Source organism: Tachysurus vachellii, chromosome 14 (assembly GCF_030014155.1).
Source record: "Tachysurus vachellii isolate PV-2020 chromosome 14, HZAU_Pvac_v1, whole genome shotgun sequence".
Taxonomy (NCBI): domain Eukaryota; kingdom Metazoa; phylum Chordata; class Actinopteri; order Siluriformes; family Bagridae; genus Tachysurus; species Tachysurus vachellii.
Window position 1 is genome coordinate 20416292 of NC_083473.1, and position 20069 is coordinate 20436360.

Genomic DNA, 20069 nt, shown 5'->3' on the forward strand with positions numbered 1-20069 from the left:
TGCTGTGATTTGTTTAACACTAGTAGGCATAAAAGATTTTAACACATTCAATAACCCCTATCCAATAATAATCAAAACCCATCTTTAATTTATTTTAAAATTAAATAATTTTAAATAATCCAATAAACCATCATTGATTATGATTATGATTATGATTATGTTTTGTATGGATTTCAGAGAAGCATGGTATTTAATCACTCTAAAACATGTTTAGAAGAAGTACAGTGTAGACAAATGGTTGAAGTCAGAAACCTATTGGGGGGGCACGGTCGACTCACACCTCCAGGGTTGGTGGTTGGTGGCTCCGCCTTGTGTGTGGAGTTTGCATGTTCTCCCCGTGCCTCGGGGGTTTCCTCCGGGTACTCCGGTTTCCTCCCCCGGTCCAAAGACATGCATGGTAGGTTGATTGGCATCTCTGGAAAATTGTCCGTAGTGTGTGATTGTGTGAGTGAATGAGAGTGTGTGTGCCCTGCGATGGGTTGGCACTCCGTCCAGGGTGTTTCCTGCCTTGATGCCCGATGACACCTGAGGTAGTTCGGATAAGCGGTAGAAGATGAGTGAGAGAGTGAGTGAGAAACCTATGGTTGTAATAGGTTGTAAAGACAGAACTGGTCTTTCAAAAGTTTTGTCATTTTTTATATAGAACACTGGTCAAGAACTGAACACGAACCCACCACATGCTTGTTGTCTTGTTGTCTTCTTTTTAAAAATTGAGTTAGGGTGCAACACATACAATGTTACAGGATGGATCAAAGGCCTCTTGTTCTTTCTCCCTAGTCTGACACACAGATATTACTGTAATAGCACATACTTATATAATAACAACATAATATAAAACATAACAATTATATAAAAACACTCATGATATTTAAAATTTCCACTACATTTTTTTGCTTTTTGTCCTTTAGGATAAACTATATAAACAAAATTTTAACATAATCATTACTTAAGGCATTCAAAAGACATTTTTAGGCGGAACATCAGACCTCACCTTATCCCTTGGGCTTTTCAATGACATCATTAACTAAAACTTAGTCATTGGATATACTGCTTTTTTTCTTTGAGGGATAGTTCCCTCTGGTTTGAGCACAGGAAAGGATAGGAAGAGAAAAATCTCCAATTAGTAACAAAATGTTGCTATTTTTGTGAGGGAAAGACCTCAGTCGATGGCATGCAAGAAAATAAATGTAAGCAAAGCTAATATATCCATCTACATTTGTCAATGCCAGATCGTAGTCAGTTTGTGTTGGATCAGGCGTCGAAATTGTTCTCTCCCCTCATCAAATTTGCCTTTTGTTTTCTCTCCAGCAGAGTTGTGCTCTCATCAAATTTCAACTCTCTGTGTCTTAATAACAGGATATTTAGGATGTCTCTCGGGTGATTCATGTGGACATCACACATGAAAGTTTAAGTGAATCTTCACTCTTCTTGATGTATGTTAGTGCTCAGAGTGCAGTTATTGCCCTTTCGCACTCATCCCACCTGATGGGGGCTTGGGAACACTACCAGTCTAGGCTCATGAGTGAGGGCGGGTCATACAGATGTATTCTCAACTCAGGTTTCTCTTCATGATATTAAAAATCTCTCCATTAAGTTCTTTTGGAATGGTAAAGTAGGTGTTGACAAGGTTTCTTCTTGTACATGCAGAAACGAACAGCTCCATCATTCAGAGACTGTGATAGCTGGACTCAGATTCTTATTCGTAGGGGCTTAGTTTCACCCAGGTGGAAAGAGTGAACCTATCCAACTGATTCTGCACTCAGTGTCAATTATATCTGTGATGTCAGTGTGATGAGTGTGAATTCAGTAATTATTTTTCTAACCCCTCTCAACTTTGACTGGTCTGTTGGTTATCACAGAGAGTTCAGCAACTATCATGTATTTCTGATTCAGCTTGAAGTCTTTCACCACGATCCACTCGCCAGGCTTTTGGTCATGCACTGCATCTTGGGAAGGGCGTCCTTCACCTGTCTGGGAATATCAGATAACATTCATTCATTCATCTTCTACCGCTTATCCGAACTACCTCGGGTCACGGGGAGCCTGTGCCTATCTCAGGCGTCATTGGGCAACAAGGCAGGATACACCCTGGACGGAGTGCCAACCCATCGCAGGGCACACACACACACTCTCATTCACTCACGCAATCACACACTAGGGACAATTTTCCAGAGATGCCAATCAACCTACCATGCATGTCTTTGGACCGGGGGAGGAAACCGGAATACCCGGAGGAAACCCCCGAGGCACGGGGAGAACATGCAAACTCCACACACACAAGGTGGAGGCGGGAATCGAACCCCGACCCTGGAGGTGTGAGGCGAACGTGCTAACCACTAAGCCACCGTGCCCCCCTATATCAGATAACACAGAGGACATATTTGTGCAATAGTTCAACATTTAATCTTCACATTTGCTGATACTGTATCTCTGGCTTCCCGGGGGACCCACTCCTGTGGTTAACGACCTGCCAAAAAGAATTTAAAATGGACTCAGGTTAGCTCTACCTCTTGCTCGTGCTCGCATGTGCATCAATACTATGCCAAGCCTGTTTCGGAACAGCATTTTGCTAAGTTGTTTTTTAATGTGCCATTTTTCCTTTCTACTGCTCCACCACTAGCTGGATGATAGGTGCAGTGTTGTTTTAGGTTGAAGTATTCACTGACTTTTTGTGGAGCCTGATTTACAAATGCGTTGCCATTATCAAAGACTATTCTCTCAGGATTTCCCCATCTTGATCCTTTTCCATAGCTAATGCCAAAACTGATGCAGCAGCAAAAGCAGCAACAAGACAACCTGAGCAGAAACAAAACACATACATCATAACTAAACTGTTTTCTTCTATCCTAGATCTCACTGAATTAAAGAGTATGGTCAATCATGAGGAGAAACAACACTGGAGAAAGTTGGGATGTGTCTAAAAACAGGGTGTTTGCGCTTCGCATTTAAAGACTGCAATTGTTTTTGGAAGTAGGATTGCATCCAGGAGGTCAGCTATTATGCCATAGTGCGTGATGGGTTTGCCCGAAGAGGGCAAAAACCCGTGATTTTGTCACAAAGTCATGTGTGACGCCAAAAGTATACCTGCTATCAGTATATACAATCACAGTCACAAACCCTCTGCCAATTTGCAGGCTTCTATAAAGGTGGTAAGTTCTGCAGTCTGTGTCTGAGTAATAAGATGGGAGCTTACCTGAAAGTAAAATACTGCAAACCCCAGACAGTTTTGACCTGTTTCTGAGTTCCTGAATTTTTGGTGTTTTCTGCTGTACAGTTGAGCCTATGTTTTTTCTGGAACCAAGCTTAAACCTGTGGCATTTATACATGTACAGTATGGGAATACCTTAGGATTAGAGGTATATGTATGTTAGAGGGTAGACCTTTTGTCAAAGGTATTCAAACTGTTTTTTCTTCTAGGTTCTGTGATGGTTTAAAGGCACTTGGTGTTTTAGATGCTCTTCAGAAATACCCTCTGCAAATGATGTCTCTTTTCGAGAAGCCTGAGAAGGCTTTAACAGCAGATGATCTGGAGAGTCTGACCCAAATAATTCATTCTGAAAGGGGGAGTAATCGTTTTCAGGATTGCTACATACCTGGTTTTTGGCAAGACTATCTTCAGGATGCTGAATGTAAGTCCCCTGTATAATACAATGTTTCAGAATTAAAATAATAGTTCACCTAAACGTTCTTTACTCTCCAAATTGTTTTGGTTGCATTTCACAAATTTTTTAATGTAACTTGTTCCTTGTGACATTTTACCATTTATTTTAGTCTATATATAGCATGCTTACTTTAAGCTTTGTTGGAAGACGATTTAATATGGGTAATATGGGTTTGTAATAGCAGATTTGGTTCATTCATTCATTCATTCATTCATTCATTCATTCATTCATTCATTTTCTACCACTTCTCGGGTCATGGGGAGCCTGTGCCTATTTCAGGCATCATTGGGCATCAAGACAGGATACACCCTGGACTGAGTGCCAACCCATCGCAGGGCACACACACTCTCTCATTCACTCACACACTACGGACAATTTTCCAGAGATGCCAATCAACCTACCATGCAAAAATTGAAGACGGGAAGTTTTGGTTGTAAATTGTAAATAATTTGATTGTTATAAACTTTCAAATTACACTAGGACATCTCACTGTATCCAAAAGACAGATATTTGCAGGTATCAATCAATCAATCAAATTTTATTTATAGAGCACCTTACAACAACCAAAAGGAGCACAAGGCGCTTTCCAGTAAAACAACAATAGACAATAAAATATAAGAACACAATGAACATAAAATAGCAGATTGAATCAGGGGCTACGTGTTAAACGCATGTATGAATAAATGAGTTTTCAACTGCAATTTAAAAATACTCAGCACAGTGATGCATCGTATGTGTGCTGGAAGTGCGTTCCACAGCTTTGGTCCCTGGACAGCAAATGACCAACCTTTTTATACACGCAAATGACCAACCTTTTTCAACCTTTTTATAAACACTTTTTATATTTGTACTTGTAAGTGACCAGAGATGTCAGGACTCTGCCCGGACTTTGGCCATGTGCCTTTTTGTTTATGTTCGGTGTTCACGTATCTGCCCTGCCCTTGTCTTTTCCTCCCTGCCTCTGCACACCTGTCCCTCATGTCTGTTAATTATTTGTATTATTTAATTGAGCCGCGTTGCCTTGTGCAGCACGGAATCCTCTGTTGTCTTCTGTTGTCTTCGTCTGGTTTGTCTTTGTCCTGTTTCGTGTTTTTTTGAGTTAATAAATCCTGTTTTTGTTAAGCTGTCATGACAAAGAGGTATGTCCAGAGGAGCAGAGAGTTCTGGCTGGTTGGTAGACCGTTATTAATTCGGCAAGGTAGGTCGGGGCCAGACCATTGATGGCCTTGAACACAAACAGCAGGACCTTATACTCCACCCTAAACCGCACCGGAAGCCAGTGAAGCGAGGGGAGGACAGGGGTGATGTGTGAGCGTTTGGAGGTGTTAGAGAGAAGACGTGCTGCCGCGTTTTGTACCATTTGGAGCCGATTGAGACGTGATTGATTAAGTCCAGTGTAGAGAGCATTACAGTAGTCAATCCTCGAGCTGATAAAGGCATGTATAGTTTTTCAAGGTCAGCTTGGGAGAAGAATGATTTGATCTTGCTGAGTAGTCTTAGCTGGTAAAAGCTCGCCTTCACTACTGCACTGATCTGGTTATCGAAGTGTTTATCGAAGGTATAACGAAATTTAACCAAGTCACTGGTCTTGCATCACTTTTCCATTACTTCAAGCATATTGTGTCTTACAACTGTCAATTCAGCAGCAATAGTAATCTTTTTTCTAATTCTGTTTTTCACAGTTGAGAAAGAAATTCTGGAAGAAATTCTTGTTTTCTTTACTGGATGTGACTGCATTCCTTCACTGTGTTTCTCTCCAAAGCCAGCCCTTGAGTTCATCACCCATTCACGAGTTCCATTGGCCAACACTTGTGAAAATATTCTTAGCAAACCAATACATGTAGAATATGCTCATTTCAAATCTGACATGGATTTTGCTAAATGCAACTCCCCAGGTTTTGGAAGGGCTTGAGAGATTTTATCTTGTAGGGCTTATAGTGCTTTTATTTTTTGCTTATTTCAATTCTCAAGTAAAAAAGATGGACTGCAGTTTCTGTTAAGACCATTTTCCATATTTATTTTTTCTGTAAAATAATATATGTAAAGTTCATCTTCATAAGCAAACATTCAGTGTTTATTTCATGCCAAGGTTTGTGGTTCTGAGGTAACCTTTTGGACTTAACTGTTTTGGTGCTCATCAATCTCACTCTGTGCACTAAACTTTAGTTAAATTAGTTTAATGGTTGTTTTATAGGAACTTTTTTTTTTTTGGGGGGGGGCAAAAGAAATGTTTAGTATTGATGTTTAAATGTTGCTCAGGCCTCCTGTAATGGCTGAATAAAACCCTGCAAATAAATAGTTTGTGGTTTCTATTTTGAACATGCTCACTCATTGTCCTCAGAGGATCTGTCCGTAAATGACAAACCTGGCCGAGGTGGCTCGGAGCCCACTATAGTCAATCCTGTGAGCGTTAAATGAGTGGAATGTCTGATCCTTGAAAATCAATGGATAACCTGCCACAAACTTGGGGTAGAGATGGATCTGTAAGAACTCTACATGCAATCATTCAGGTATACCACTTTCACATTACAGGAATTCAGCTGGTACTTAAACACTTAGTGAAATCAAATCGTTTACAAAAAAGAACAGTAGAACTCACTATAATTGCTATATTTAATAGTGAAAGTAAGAGCATTTCCACACACAGAAGGTGAAGAGAACTCAAGGGATTTGGACGACATAAGTGTGCAGCCAATTAAGAAAAATTTAAGAAAACCAATCATCAGTGAGGAAAAGGCCTCAAATTGCTGGGGAGAATAAAGGATGGACAAAGCACCATCCAAAGCACCATAGGATGGATAAAGGAGCAGTGGAAAAGGTTATGTGTTCTGATGAGCTCAGATTTACCCTGTTACAGAGTGATTGGTGCATCAGGATAAAAAGAGAGACAGATGAAGTAATGCATTACTTTGTAAGCCTGTGGGGACTGTGTTATGATCTGGGGTTGCTTCAATTAGTCAGGTCTAGGTTCAGCAACCTAATGTGCAAAAAAATAAGGTCAACTGACTACCTGAATATAATGAATTTTCAAGGGACAAAACAACAAGGGACTTTTTCTTTCCTGATGGCACAGGCATATTCCAGAACGATGATTCCATGATTCCAGGGTCAAATTGTGAAATTGTGGTTCAGGGAGCATGAGACATCATTGTCAGCCATGAATTGGCCACCACAAACCTTACCCTATTGAGTCCAAACCTTAACCCTACTGAGAAATTTCATGTCTTTTTCTCCATCAGTACATGATCTTGGAGAGAATTTAATGCGCCTCTCTATAGAAATAAAAGTTGTGATATTGCACAAACTTATCAAAATGATGCCATTGCAAATGCATGACATAATCAACACAAAAAGTGGTCAAATGACATTAAAGTGTATGACTTTTTTTGGCTGGACAGTTTATATTAATTTCACATTACCTGGTCATTTTAATGCATACTATTTCCCAAAATATTTTTCACAAGGTCTGGGCTTTTAATCCAGACAAACAGAACAGATGGGCAAATGGTGCTTGCTTTTTTAAGCAAAAGCAAGATGTATTTATTTTGCATGCTTGTTTGTTTGTTTGAGAGACATCGTAGACATGCCTATGAATTGCCCTTCGGCCTCTTAATGCTCTTCTCACTGGATGTATTATTCTTACTCTGAACTCTGATTGCTCTTCCTCTCAAGCTACCAGAGATATTGGTCTCCAGGGGTTTGCCTTAGATCCTCAGAAATAAAGACAATAAAGACAAACAAAATGTTGCTTAAACTCCAATAGTCCACTAAACTCAGTTGTGTACTGTGGTTGTAAAGTGTTCAAATGTTCACAGACAGCATTCGAGATTTGGCCATCCAGCTAAAGCCCAAGTCACACATGTGAATCAGCTGAGCTGCTGATATTTTGTACCTTACATGAGAGAAAATAATCAACAAAATATGTATAAAGCATGCATTTTAGAATTTTTGAGTTATTAGGTGATTTAACTGACTTGATGCTACCTTATCTTGCATCAGTTGAATTCCCTATAAAATTGTTTCCATAGCCATTACTTCCATAGCCTTCCTCTCTGAGAAGTAGAGTGTGTTGATCCAAAATCTCACTTAGACAATTCCTTCAAGAATGACATGCAAAATTCTTTCTGCATTGTTTGGTACATGTTTACTCATAGCCATAAGGAACATTGCAATAATAGAAATATGATCCTCAAGGTGACGTAAGAAATGCTACAGATGGTTTATGTCCCTTGGATTACAATCAGCTGTTGCAAAAAAAATCTTCCAGTTAAATAAAGTATTGAAGTATTTCTGCAAATGCCATTACAAAAAGGAAAATTTTAAACAATTCCATATATTCAGAATTCATTCAATATAACCCAAGTTTTCATTCAATATATTCAGTGTTTTTATTCAATTCTCTCATGAATAATTATAAATGAATAAGAATTAACCTACAGAGATTTGCCTTCTAATTCAATTATATATGCACACGCCAGCTACAACATTAACTCCACAAAACATGAACACATTTACACTAAATATCACATTTTATCTCAGTTTATTTCAGTTTTATTTCCGTTTCTGTCTGCTGTCTTTCCCTGTTGTTAATTGTTTGCTCCGCCCACTCATTTGTTCCCACGGACACTGATTGAACTCATTCATCCCCTCAGGTGTGTTGTCTTTGTCTCTGATTGTCTCTGCTTTGTTATTGGTTCCTGTCAGCTATATATACTCTGTTTGCTCACTTCCCTGTTGCTAGTCGTTGTCTATATGTCTATAGTTCTGCCTGTCCATGCTCTGCCTTGTTCTGTCTGTTTTTCTGTTTCCTGTGTTTTGGATCATTGTTCTGCCTTGTTCTGTCTGTTTTTCTGTGTTTTTCTGGATGATTAAACTGTTTGTCTGCATTTGGATCCTCGCTCGCCTTTGTCCTGCGTCACGACACCAGTAACCTAGCAAGAGTTTTTGTCCCTTTTGTCTCAATACTTTTGGCTACTATGTGCTTGTGTGATGTGTGCATGGTTATCATTGTGTTTGTCAAAGCAGCATGCACTTTGTGTCCTACCACTTTTCAAATAAAAAAATGCATGTGAAATGTACCTGAATAGACTCCAGTTTCTGATAGGCAGCCAAAGGTTTCCCAACTTTTTAACACTTGTCACATTCTAAGAGTCTGCACAAAGTTTATATTACAAAAAAAAAACCAAACAAAAACATACAGTTTGTCATGCCAAACCAGTCAAATCTGGAAGATATGGCATTTCTTGTTTTGATGATTCCAGTGTGCCCTACAATGAATGAAATTCTTCAATAACATTCTTAGTTTCCTGCTTTGTCTGCTCCCAGACCAGAGTTCTCCATATATAAAATTACATGGTAATTTTAACAGCTTTAAGAAATATGTTAACATTATACCAGGTTATTTATCATTAAACTACCAACCCATTATTTTGAATTTGGAAGCAAATCTTCGCAGGTTTTATCTCTGTGATTTGTCCTGTCATGGTATGTGAAGATAGATAATTGAAGACTTCCTCCCACTTCTTTTCCATAGCTGGATTCATACAGGTTCAATATTTAAAAAATATTATATGAGCAATCCCATTAATTTGTGTAATACATATTATGAACACAAATAACAAGAAAATGTAAATAACATTAAATAACAGATTAACCAGGTTGCTCTACCTTTTGAGAGTCTCCTAAATATCAGGAAATTCTGCCCACATAAACCAATGGGTTTCATATTTTAATATGAATCCTACTTGAATAATAAAATGAAGAATACAAAACAGAATGCAATTTGATTTTAATTTTCAACTATTCTGAAACAAAGGTTCACAGATATAAAGACTTAAAATTTGCATGACAGCAAGTAGGTAAAAAATATATAAACATATAAAATATATTTTCTGCTCAGTGACATTAGTCTGAGAGTCTTCCATTTTCATGGGCAGGAAAACTGGTTAGCTAGTAAAAGACATGCATAATAACCGTATAACAAAGTAACGACAATACTTTGCACAAGAGACAACTTGCTAATTTATTAAATGGTCCACAAGTGTTTCACGTGGAAACATAAACACACGTATAATCTGTCTGGACAAAACTAGCAGGAAGCTTGGGTAGGAAATAATGACGAGTAGGATTAATTTATAGAACTCTGGCCCATACAATATCAAGGTTTCTTATTTTCTTCACTGGTACTGTAGCTATAAAAGATTCTTAAAAGACCTTCTAATAAGAAGGTCAAGACTAACACTGTTCAATCAGAATCCTTTATCATGCACTTGAGCTGAGATCTTAGCTAGTATACTATACTATACTATACTGTTCTATGTTAAATTTCTTTAGTGTTATAAAAATAGTGTTATGTTGCTGATACACACGTTACAGCTGAAATGGTTGATAGGATGAAACCTTGACTTCCCTAATGAAGAGTGCAAAAAAAAATTACATTGTCTGATCTTCACCAAATTTACAATATGTGTTAGGAAGGTCAAGACTAACATTGTTCAATTAGAATCCTCTTATCATGCACTCCACATGAGATCTTGGCTACTATACTATATACTGTTCTACACTGCATTCCATTGATCAGTTAAGTATGCTAATTACTATTGCAAGAACTCAGTAGTAAATAGAAAATATAAAAAGTGGGTTGTGAATTCTATTAATTCAACAATATTTTAAAAATACATATTAAGGCCTGGCATTCATAAACTTCAGAAAAATTAAATATCAGAAAAGGCATAAACTTCCAGACCAGAAACAACATGATGTATTTTATTCTGCTTGCCTGGACATGTTATGTTGTTCTGTTTTATTTGCCCCAGCTGTTATATTTTGGGATTCTCACTGCCCCTGAGACTAAGAACATAGTTTCCTGCTATCATTTTGTTCATCCCAGGGGAAGAGCATAAAAAGCTTGGGATAAGACTATCACCACATAAGAATCTGAAGAATTTTATTTTTCAAGCTGGCAGGTAATTCATTTTTTTATTTTTCTGATTTTTAATGCATTATTAAAAGAGCTAAAATAGTATTTTCCTATTACAGCCCTGTGATTGGACTACAAGGTACTTGGTAAAGCTTTTTCGGACAAGACACTATCTGGCACACTGTCCAAGAAGGAGGTCAAAGGAAAACTAATAGTGTTTTTTTTGTCATAAATGTTCACAACACATTCCTAGAAGAGCACATTGGAGTGTGGAAATGCCCTATAACAGAGTGTACTTTTCAAGTAATAGGATGCATAAATAGCACAAGCATGAATGCATCGAATAATAAACTCAGTTGTCAAGACACCAAGGACAGTTATAGCACCATTATTCCAAAACATTTAGCCTGCAATGCATGATCATGACCAGTAAATTGACTTTTTTAGCTTTAGGGTCAATAAAAGATCACAAAAATAACAATAAAATAAATAACAAATAAAATACCTATCTATACACCTAAAGCAGGACTTCTCAAACTCACCAAGTGACAGGCAACAGAGTACCCAGGAGAGATTTCTAATAAACAAACAAAAAGCTTTTCTAAATAAATTGAGAGAGAAAAACAAAGCATTGTGTATACCATATGTATACCATATGTTTTCACATGAGAAAATGACTAACTTAATTTGATCATTTACAAAACATTTCTTTGAATACATGACTACATTAAATATAACATCTTTGTTTTTTTTTTACATTTTGCTTAAAGTATTTTTGATATACAAATGGGGTGCCAAGAGAATCTCACAACTTTCTCTTTTGATAAATACAATCATTTTACATAATACATTTGTATTCATGCAATTGCAATTGCATGAGTACCAACACTGAGTAATTTTCCTATTATGGTTAGTGTTTAAAATGTAAAAATACTCTCATATAGCCATCAAACAGTGAAAGTTCTGTTTTGTGTACCAGTTGTCTGGATTTCCCAGATTAGTTAATAACTTTAAATGCAAGGTTAGATCTTTCTACTTGAAAAACAGATCATTCATGATGAAAGAGGAAAGCTGGTGTGTTTAACATTAGAGTGCATGAAAGATATATACTGTATTAGAGATAGAAAAATTATGTTTTGTTAAGTCTTCAGATTTTTCTTTAAAATAAAGGTTTTAAGTTTGGAAGTATAATGGCTTAGGTGTAATTTTTTTAGTACTTTGCTCACCTTCTGCTTCCATCCATCCATTTTTGTGTACCAGTTATCTTACACAAGGTCAGAGGGAACCTGGAGCCTATCCCAGGGGACTTGGGTGCCAACAGATTACAGACAATTTAGAGATGCCATATGGCCTTGTATTTTTGCTGTGGAAAAATACTTAAGTACCTATAGAAAATTCCAAAAACACAGGGAGAACATGCAAACTTCACTTACAGAGAGGAATGTAGAATCCTCAGCCCAGGATGTGAGATGCAAACACGCTGCGATGCACCGCACCCCGACCTTCAATTTAATTAGAAAGTATTTTTAAAGTGAAAAAGCATGTCATGATAATTCTTGTGCTAAATCCCATGTTCTAATCGGTGAAATATTCTTACAGTGTATTTTCTTTCTTTTTTTTCTTTCTTTTTTTTACGCCTTAACATTAAAGATAAGCACAGAACACTTTCTTATTAATGTTTGCTGTTAATGTGTGAAATATATTGTATAGATGCTTATTAAAGAAACTTTTCACTTCAATGATACCAAACTCGATCATATACAAAATCAAACAAAACTAATTTAAGTGAGTAAATGTTCTTTCAGTATCCGGATCACAATATTTACTATTCTGTTGGTCAAAGTTCTTTTTCTCTGCGATACATAATAAAAACGTCCTGCGTCACTATTCGTTCTTGGAAACGCTTTGTGTTGTCAGTGGGAGGTTCTCTGTTCTCGAGCTGTGATTGGTTGAGACAGAAGAGACTACAAACAGCCAATAGCGGAAACGCCCATTTATCTGAACGGACAGTTATGACGGAGACGGCGCGAGCGTTCTGACGTTATTTAACCGGGTACTTTACGCAAATGTGCTTAAGACACACTGACCACGACGGTAATCAGTAAAAGGTTGCGTTTTTACCCGCCTGTAGTAAAGTTATCACAGATGTTTGGTGTTTCTTTCTGATCCAGCACAGCCCTTTCTGACGGACACTTTGTAACATGACAGTCACTGAATAGAGACTGGATTCCGACCCGTGCACCATGTTTCCGCTGGACACACCGTGGAATATTTCCTTCGCAGGCTGTGGGTTTCTAGGGATTTACCATATTGGAGTAGCGAGCTGTCTGCAGCAACAGGCGCCTTTCCTCACTGATAACGCGCAGAACATCTACGGAGCTTCCGCAGGAGCGCTCACTGCTACAGCGCTGGTTAGCGGCGCCTGTCTGGGTAAAAGAGCTCTTATTCTCTCTAACATGATTAAGATCTTTCCCTATTGCACAGGTCCCCAAACATAGTCATGGACTAAACGCCTGTCCTGCACTACAATAACTGTTCAGGACAGAAACCCTCGGTGCACAGACAGCATGGAAATGCGGATAGATAGATGGATGGATGAATGGATGGTTACATGGATGGATGGATGGATAATAAACCTATGAAGCATTCAGAGAATTCCAAGTATGATCTCTCAGATTATGAATCTACTAGATCATCTCTAGGTCAAGTTGAGGAGATGTCAGAGTTTCTATGTAGAACCCCACAAAGAAAAAGAAAACATAGGTGGCTGTTGTTGTTTATTTATTTATTTTTAGATTTGTCTTATCCAAATCATGAAGGCTTCCTAGTTAGCATGATAAAAAGCAAAGAAACTTAGTTAAACAATGTTGGATTGATTCCCAGAAAAATCGATCATGTAACATGTATTTGTATATTAACAAATATAATATGTTGCACACTGTACCACATACACACCTGGTCTTAATTCAGTATTGCACTCCTTCACTGTTTTTCAGGAGAAGCGGGCGCAAGAATCATTGATGTTGCAAAGGAAGCCAGGAAGCGTTTTTTAGGACCAATGCATCCTGCTTTTAACCTGGTGAAGATCATGCGGGAAATGATGTCCCGGGTACTTCCACATGATGCATACATCAAGGCCAATGGCCGACTAGGCATCTCTCTCACCCGCGTCACAGATGGGGAGAATGTGCTGTTGTCTCAATTCAACAGCAATGACGAACTGATACAAGTAAGAATCACATTATTTACAAAATCAGTGACAGGACCTACATTTGTATAGCTCGGAAAACATGATAAATTATTATTAATAAAAACGTAATCTGAAATAAAGGCAAAACAGAGTTGATAGACACATTAGTGATTTTAAGTAACTTTAACAGTTAGGTAGTATGTGGCATGACATGAAGTCCTTATTAATGTGGGCTGTAGAGAGGGAACGCATTTCAGATCATTCTGGAAAATATGTATCAATGTATATGTGGCTTATATATACGTGTATTAATGTATATAAATGGACCTGTATCCATGGCAACCACTGGACCATTCTACTGTTGCTAAAAACCAGAAGGGATTATATGCAATACTGCTAAAAACATGTTCACCTTATTTTAATAGGGGATGCATTTCAGTGGCCAAAAACCATGGTAAAGTAAGAAAAGAGAGTGCAGAACAAAACACAAAAAACACAGTTCCAAACCTGACCTTAAACTTTATTCTGAAAGTATGCTGGACATCTTTTTAGCATTATTTATCAGCATGTAATTTAACTGGGAATTAAATTACATGTTAACTTAAAATTAAATGTTATTTTTAAATAAAGCAACCAAATATATTATGTGCATTTTCTGGTTTTATAGTTTGTGCGTCTGTGTGTTTGAACAGGCATGTGTGTGCAGTGCTTTTATTCCTGTGTACTGTGGCCTTATCCCTCCCAGCCTGCAGGGAGTGGTGAGTACTCTGTTTTTTCTTCATGTCATTGAGCAGCTGATACAATATGCTAGATATGTTATTGTTTTTTGATATGAATATTTATTCATGGAAGTGTGAAATTGATTAAGAAAGGAAGAGAGAAAGAAAGCTTTACCATATACATTCATTAGCCACTTTAATAGAAAGACCTGCCATGTCACAGTAGCACAATGCATAAAATTATGCATTAGAGCTAGCAGGTAATCAGCAGGTAGTCAAACAGCATTGTGGGAAAGGAACAATTAACTAAAGTAAAAATAGAGCAGCATGTGAATAAAAATAAATTTCACATAAATTTCTAAAGTCAACTCAGAATTTCATTCATTCACGCTATTGAAGATCCTAATGTGTTCATTAAAAAGATGTATATAGTATAAAGAACATGCACATCACTCAGGGTGGATTTAGTCTCTTTTAGACCTTCAGTACACAGAAAACCCACAATATCATCATACAAGATTGCAATGCATATGAGTCCCAGAGCAGTGAGTCACTGAACATGGGAAGGTTTTCACTTGAGAGAGCACAAGTTTTGATTTTGCAACTTTGTATGCTAAAAATAGTTCTGTTTTGCTTATACTGCTGTGCTGTGTCTATATCTTATAGGGAGACGCAGGCATGTGTGCGGGTGAGCTCACATGTGTGCGTGCCTGTGTGTGTCTGTGTGTGCGTGCATGCGTGTTTGTCTGTGTGTGTGTATGTGTGCATGCGTGCGTGCGTATGTGAATATGTGTGTGTGTGTGTGTGTGCCAGAACTGTGCCAGAAGCATTTTGGTGTTGTGAGTGTGTATAAATGACTGCCAAGTATAACAAAGGCCATATTGCTGCTAAGGATAATGTTTTTTTTACTGTTCTTGTGTACCTAGAAATAGACATTCAGATGACCCCGAACTACTTTAGGATGTTTTTATAGTTTTCAAAGGGGGAAAACTGTGTACAGTTTTGAGAAGGTATCTAAGAGCTGTTGGGTAAAAGTGTCTGTCTTGATGTTTCTGCAGCGTTATGTAGATGGAGGAATCACTAATAATTTGCCTCAGTACGAGCTGAAGAACACCATTACAGTATCTCCATTCTCAGGGGAGAGTGATATCTGTCCCCGTGATTACAGCTCCACCAACCTGCATGAGCTCAGATTTACCAACACATCTATACAGTTCACGCTCTGCAATCTTTATAGAGTCACCAGAGCGCTGTTTCCTCCGGATCCACAAGTAAATAAAACAAACACACACATGGACTCTGATCCTGTTTCAGCTTTAAAGCAATTTACTCATGGAAAACACTAAACTTTACTGTGTAAATGTTTCATCTCTTCAACTTGTAATCAGGTGCTGGAGACAATGTGCAGGCAAGGATACAATGATGCAATGCATTTCCTAAAGAAAAATGGTAAGAGACGAAACCAAGATTTATCATATACTTTCACTACTTTCAAACATTAGAATAGGAAAAACTGTGATGTCACTGACTTTGACCAGGAAGGGCTGGTTGGACTATTTCAGAAACAGTTGATCTTTTTTTCCACTAGAGTTTATACAGAATGATGTGAGATACAAAAAACGATCAGTGAGCCAAAGTTGTACAAGCAGAAATACCTTGTTGATCTGAGAGCTTAGAGGAGAATGACCAGACTGATGAATAAATAGACATTCTTTAGAACTGTGGTGAGCAGAACAGCATTTTAGAATATGCATGTTGAAAATTAAAAAAGTTAAAAAGTAAAAAAAGAGTAAAAGTTAGCAGATTTTTGATACGTGTTCCTATTAAAGTGACTTATTATTGTCAATGTTTTTGCACTCTAGACTATAAAATATTTTGAATTATTAGTGTATCTAAAATATGCGCTGTCATGGAAGGATGCTTATTACAATTGCAAGATTGTGAAGAGCTGTGTCACAGTGCCCTCTAGTGGATATATTTTGTATTGTATGATTAAGGATTTGGGCGTGGGCAGATAAAGGAATAACTGTTCAGGACTCTAACATGAATTGGGTTTGTTCCTCAGGCTTGTTACAGTTCCAGTGTCCTCAGCACCCACTGAGTAACGGTCGCATGAGGATTGAGGAAGACACAGAGAACGAGAATGTGAATGATCAAAGGCATAGTGGAGACGAACATATATTTGAGTACTTACCTCCACAGCTGCATAGGGGTATTGAAAGAATTCACACAGTACTCATGGCATAGCAAGCTATAAATATTTCAGAACTATAAAATTAACTCATAACTCATTTTTCTCCACAGCTCTTACAGCAGCCTGTAATGAAGGACCACATCCCATACAGTCTCTTCTAAGCAACATGCTGCCAGTCAGGATGCTGTCGGCCATCTTAGTCCCATGCACACTGCCGCTGGAGTCAGTTCTGTCAATGAGTATCAGGTGACTTAGTAATGTAAAACTCATAAGAAAGGTTAATCCTGTACTTGGAAATCTATGCAAATCATTCATTCATCAATTCATCCATTTGTTTTCGGTAAATGCTTTATCCTGTTCATAATCCAGAGCTTATCCCAGGGACACTAGATGTGATGCAAGAATACACCCTGGACTCAAAATTTGACAAAACATTTGAAGACAAAATTAATGACAGATGAAGCTTAATTGATAAAGAAGTGTACTTTCACTATAGACAAAATTTCAGAAGCCTTTGACCTTACAAGTGCTCGAAAATAATAGTGGAGCTTCTTATAATTGTTATAATGAATGAAAGTGAAATGAATGAAAGTAAAAATTCTCTGGTCGTAGGAAAAATCAGACTTTTCTTGCATAATATGACTTGCTTGCTGTGATCCACTTTAACATTTTTTGTTTAGAATGCTTTTTACAGAATAGTGCTGAGAATAGTCCTGCTTTCTACAATGTAGTGGAAACAGGAAATCCTCCAGGAAGTGTGTATTTCTCATTCAGGGTGGTTCCAAGACTCTTTAGTTTTAGAACTTTGTCAAACACTCATGTTAATTTTATTCTGCATGATTTTGTTATTGTAACATTTTATACTACCATTTTATAGTTAAAGTTGTTAATGTTGCCATCTATAAGAATGCACAATGACTCTTTATCAGGTTGTTGGAGTGGCTGCCTGATGTCCAAGAAGATGTAGGCTGGATTAAAGATCAGACTGTGAAGCTGATGAATTATATTCTACAACATGCCAGCAGGAATGTGTCCCAACAGCTGGTGGGAAGGTGAGAAACCATGCAAACACAAATACGAGAATGAAAAACTGATTCTTGCCTGACGTTGTTGATAATTCATTGTCATGGACAGTTGTTCTTACCTGTTTCTTAAAACTTTAAACAAAATCATGGACTACGTAATTACTACTGCCTGGTCCACGCTCAAAATATGATGCCAGTTTCACTGCATATTTGTTACGGATTATAGCTCACCATTTTTTAAATAACCTGTGCACAGCAATGATTGCTCTTCGTTCTGCTTACTGCAACTTGAATCGAGGCTTTCTTTCTTTAAAATATCAGGACAGGTGTACCCCAACACCATGTCCTGGGGCTATTGTTGTCAGCCTATACAGGAAAAAAGAGTAGTAACCTATCAATTATGATAAGAATAACCAGTAAGCTTATTAATGACTTCAAAAAGCAGAAGTTATGTGACAGAAAACAGCTTCATCAATGCTTTATAGCCTATGCTCCTCAGAGGTTAGAGAAAATCATATAGGCCAGAGGTGCCCAAAATGTTTTCCTCATCAATATACCCAAGGGTCCATTTCGGGGAACAAACTAATAGTCATGAATTAATTTTTTACAGTGTACAAATGAAATATTTCCTAAGATTTCTCTCTCTCTCTCTCTCTCTCTCTCTCTCTCCACCTTCCTTTCAGATTGCTTTATCAGATGGAGTTGAGGCATGCTCAGTCTGCACCAGCAGGTTTTAGTGCTGCCAGTCTGCTGCCAGGCTGGGTGTGTAGACGCAGCTCATCTGTGCTGGATGCTATCCACCGTTTGGAGCAGTACCAGCATCAGCTCCTGCCAGGCTTCTGCTTCCTCAACTTGAATCTATATGGCTCCTTCACTGCTAGATCTCCCCAAAGACCCCCTTCTCCAGCTATCCATGAAGACTTGGATGAAGGTTTGACTATGCGTCCCGTGGGGGCCAGTAATGCTGCCTTGCTTCCAGAAAATAATCAAATGGAGGACCTTCCCCTCTCATAATGTACTTTTTTAGCCATGTGATCAACAAGAGCCCCCGGCATTCTGAGACAACAAACAATAATATACTCAATGCAAGAGATAAAGCAGGAAAAAGCATCATAACAATGGAGGTTATTAATATCCTAAAATGGTGTTTAAAGTATGTCTTGGTTATTTATTTACTTATTAACTCATAAAGATAAACTGGATTTATTTTGCTTTTATGCGATTCCCCATTCTGTAACTTAATTATGTGTTTTGGGTGTCTGGAACGTATAGGCAGCTTAAGGGCTTCTTTATATTTCTGACCTAAACAAGTCTTTATTGGGAGGTGGCATCAGTTTGTCCTAGGGCAGCATGTACATGTCGCAAAGAACAGGTCTCAGTGGTATTGGTGAGGAAAGATTTAATATTATTATTATTATTATTATTATTATTATTAAAATAATGAATTATTTTTTAGGTGTTCTAATAAGTTCTTGCAAGGTAAATGCATGTGTAGCTATTTTTTGAATGTAACTATAAAGTGCATTTTATATTAGATTTTGCTTCACTTTCACAATTTTCTGTAGTTCTTTTTTTGTTTCCAAGAATCCATGTTCGCCTCACACCTCCAGGGTTGGGGGTTCGATTCCCGCCTCCACTTTGTGTGTGTGCGGAGTTTGCATGTTCTCCCCGTGCCTCGGGGGTTTCCTCCAGGTACTCCGGTTTCCTCCCCGGTCCAAAGACATGCATGGTAGGTTGATTGGCATCTCTGGAAAATTGTCCGTAGTGTGTGATTACGTGAGTGAATGAGAGTGTGTGTGCCCTGCGATGGGTTGGCACTCCGTCCAGGGTGTATCCTGCCTTGATGCCCAATGACGCCTGAGATAGGCACAGGCTCCCCGTGACCCGAGGTAGTTCGGATAAGCGGTAGAAAATGAGTGAGTGAGAGTGAGTGAGAATCCACCATTGGCATTGGCTTCCACTTAAGTGGTGTTGAAATAGAGTAAGCTAGAGATGTCAGAGAAATGCATGTGTTAATAATAAAATGATAGAGAGAGAGAGAGAGAGAGAGAGAGAGAGAGAGAGAGAGAGAGAGAGAGAGAACGGGAATATGAACCTTTGAAATAAGCACAATTATTGTCCAGTGTAGACTTACCTACTTTGGAAAACAAATCATAGGTTCCCTTAAAGGTACAGTAAGCAAAATATATGGTTAAGTAGGTGTTTGACGTTTTTTTTCCTCGAGCATTATTCCTGCTCATGTTCATGAAGCTCAACCACCTGGATCTAACCTGACCTGACATTTTACACAATGCTTTCCAGGTCATTTGTTTAATTAAGGAATGAAACCAACTGACTATTGGACCATTAAAGAGGGCTTC

At 38.1% G+C, this 20069-nt stretch overlaps 1 protein-coding gene and 2 long non-coding RNA genes across 3 annotated transcripts; 1 reads left to right on the top strand and 2 right to left on the bottom strand.

Moving 5' to 3' along the window:
- Window positions 1-231: 231 nt before the first annotated feature.
- On the bottom strand, window positions 232-1864 carry LOC132857101 (uncharacterized). The gene is made up of 3 exons (XR_009649481.1): window positions 1824-1864; window positions 675-773; window positions 232-525 (listed from the first exon to the last, which is right to left on the bottom strand). It is a non-coding gene; the product is annotated as an uncharacterized LOC132857101 (long non-coding RNA).
- Window positions 1865-11810: 9946 nt separating this feature from the next.
- Window positions 11811-12411, bottom strand: LOC132857102 (uncharacterized). The gene is made up of 3 exons (XR_009649482.1): window positions 12179-12411; window positions 12015-12083; window positions 11811-11887 (listed from the first exon to the last, which is right to left on the bottom strand). It is a non-coding gene; the product is annotated as an uncharacterized LOC132857102 (long non-coding RNA).
- A 179-nt stretch (window positions 12412-12590) lies between these two features.
- Window positions 12591-19838, top strand: pnpla2 (patatin-like phospholipase domain containing 2). The gene is made up of 9 exons (XM_060886992.1): window positions 12591-13011; window positions 13578-13810; window positions 14464-14529; window positions 15549-15761; window positions 15879-15939; window positions 16556-16702; window positions 16795-16930; window positions 17614-17736; window positions 18393-19838. The coding sequence occupies exons 1-9, from the start codon at window positions 12825-12827 to the stop codon at window positions 18721-18723; spliced, it is 1497 nt and encodes a 498-aa protein (XP_060742975.1). The 5' UTR covers window positions 12591-12824; the 3' UTR covers window positions 18724-19838.
- Window positions 19839-20069: the final 231 nt, after the last annotated feature.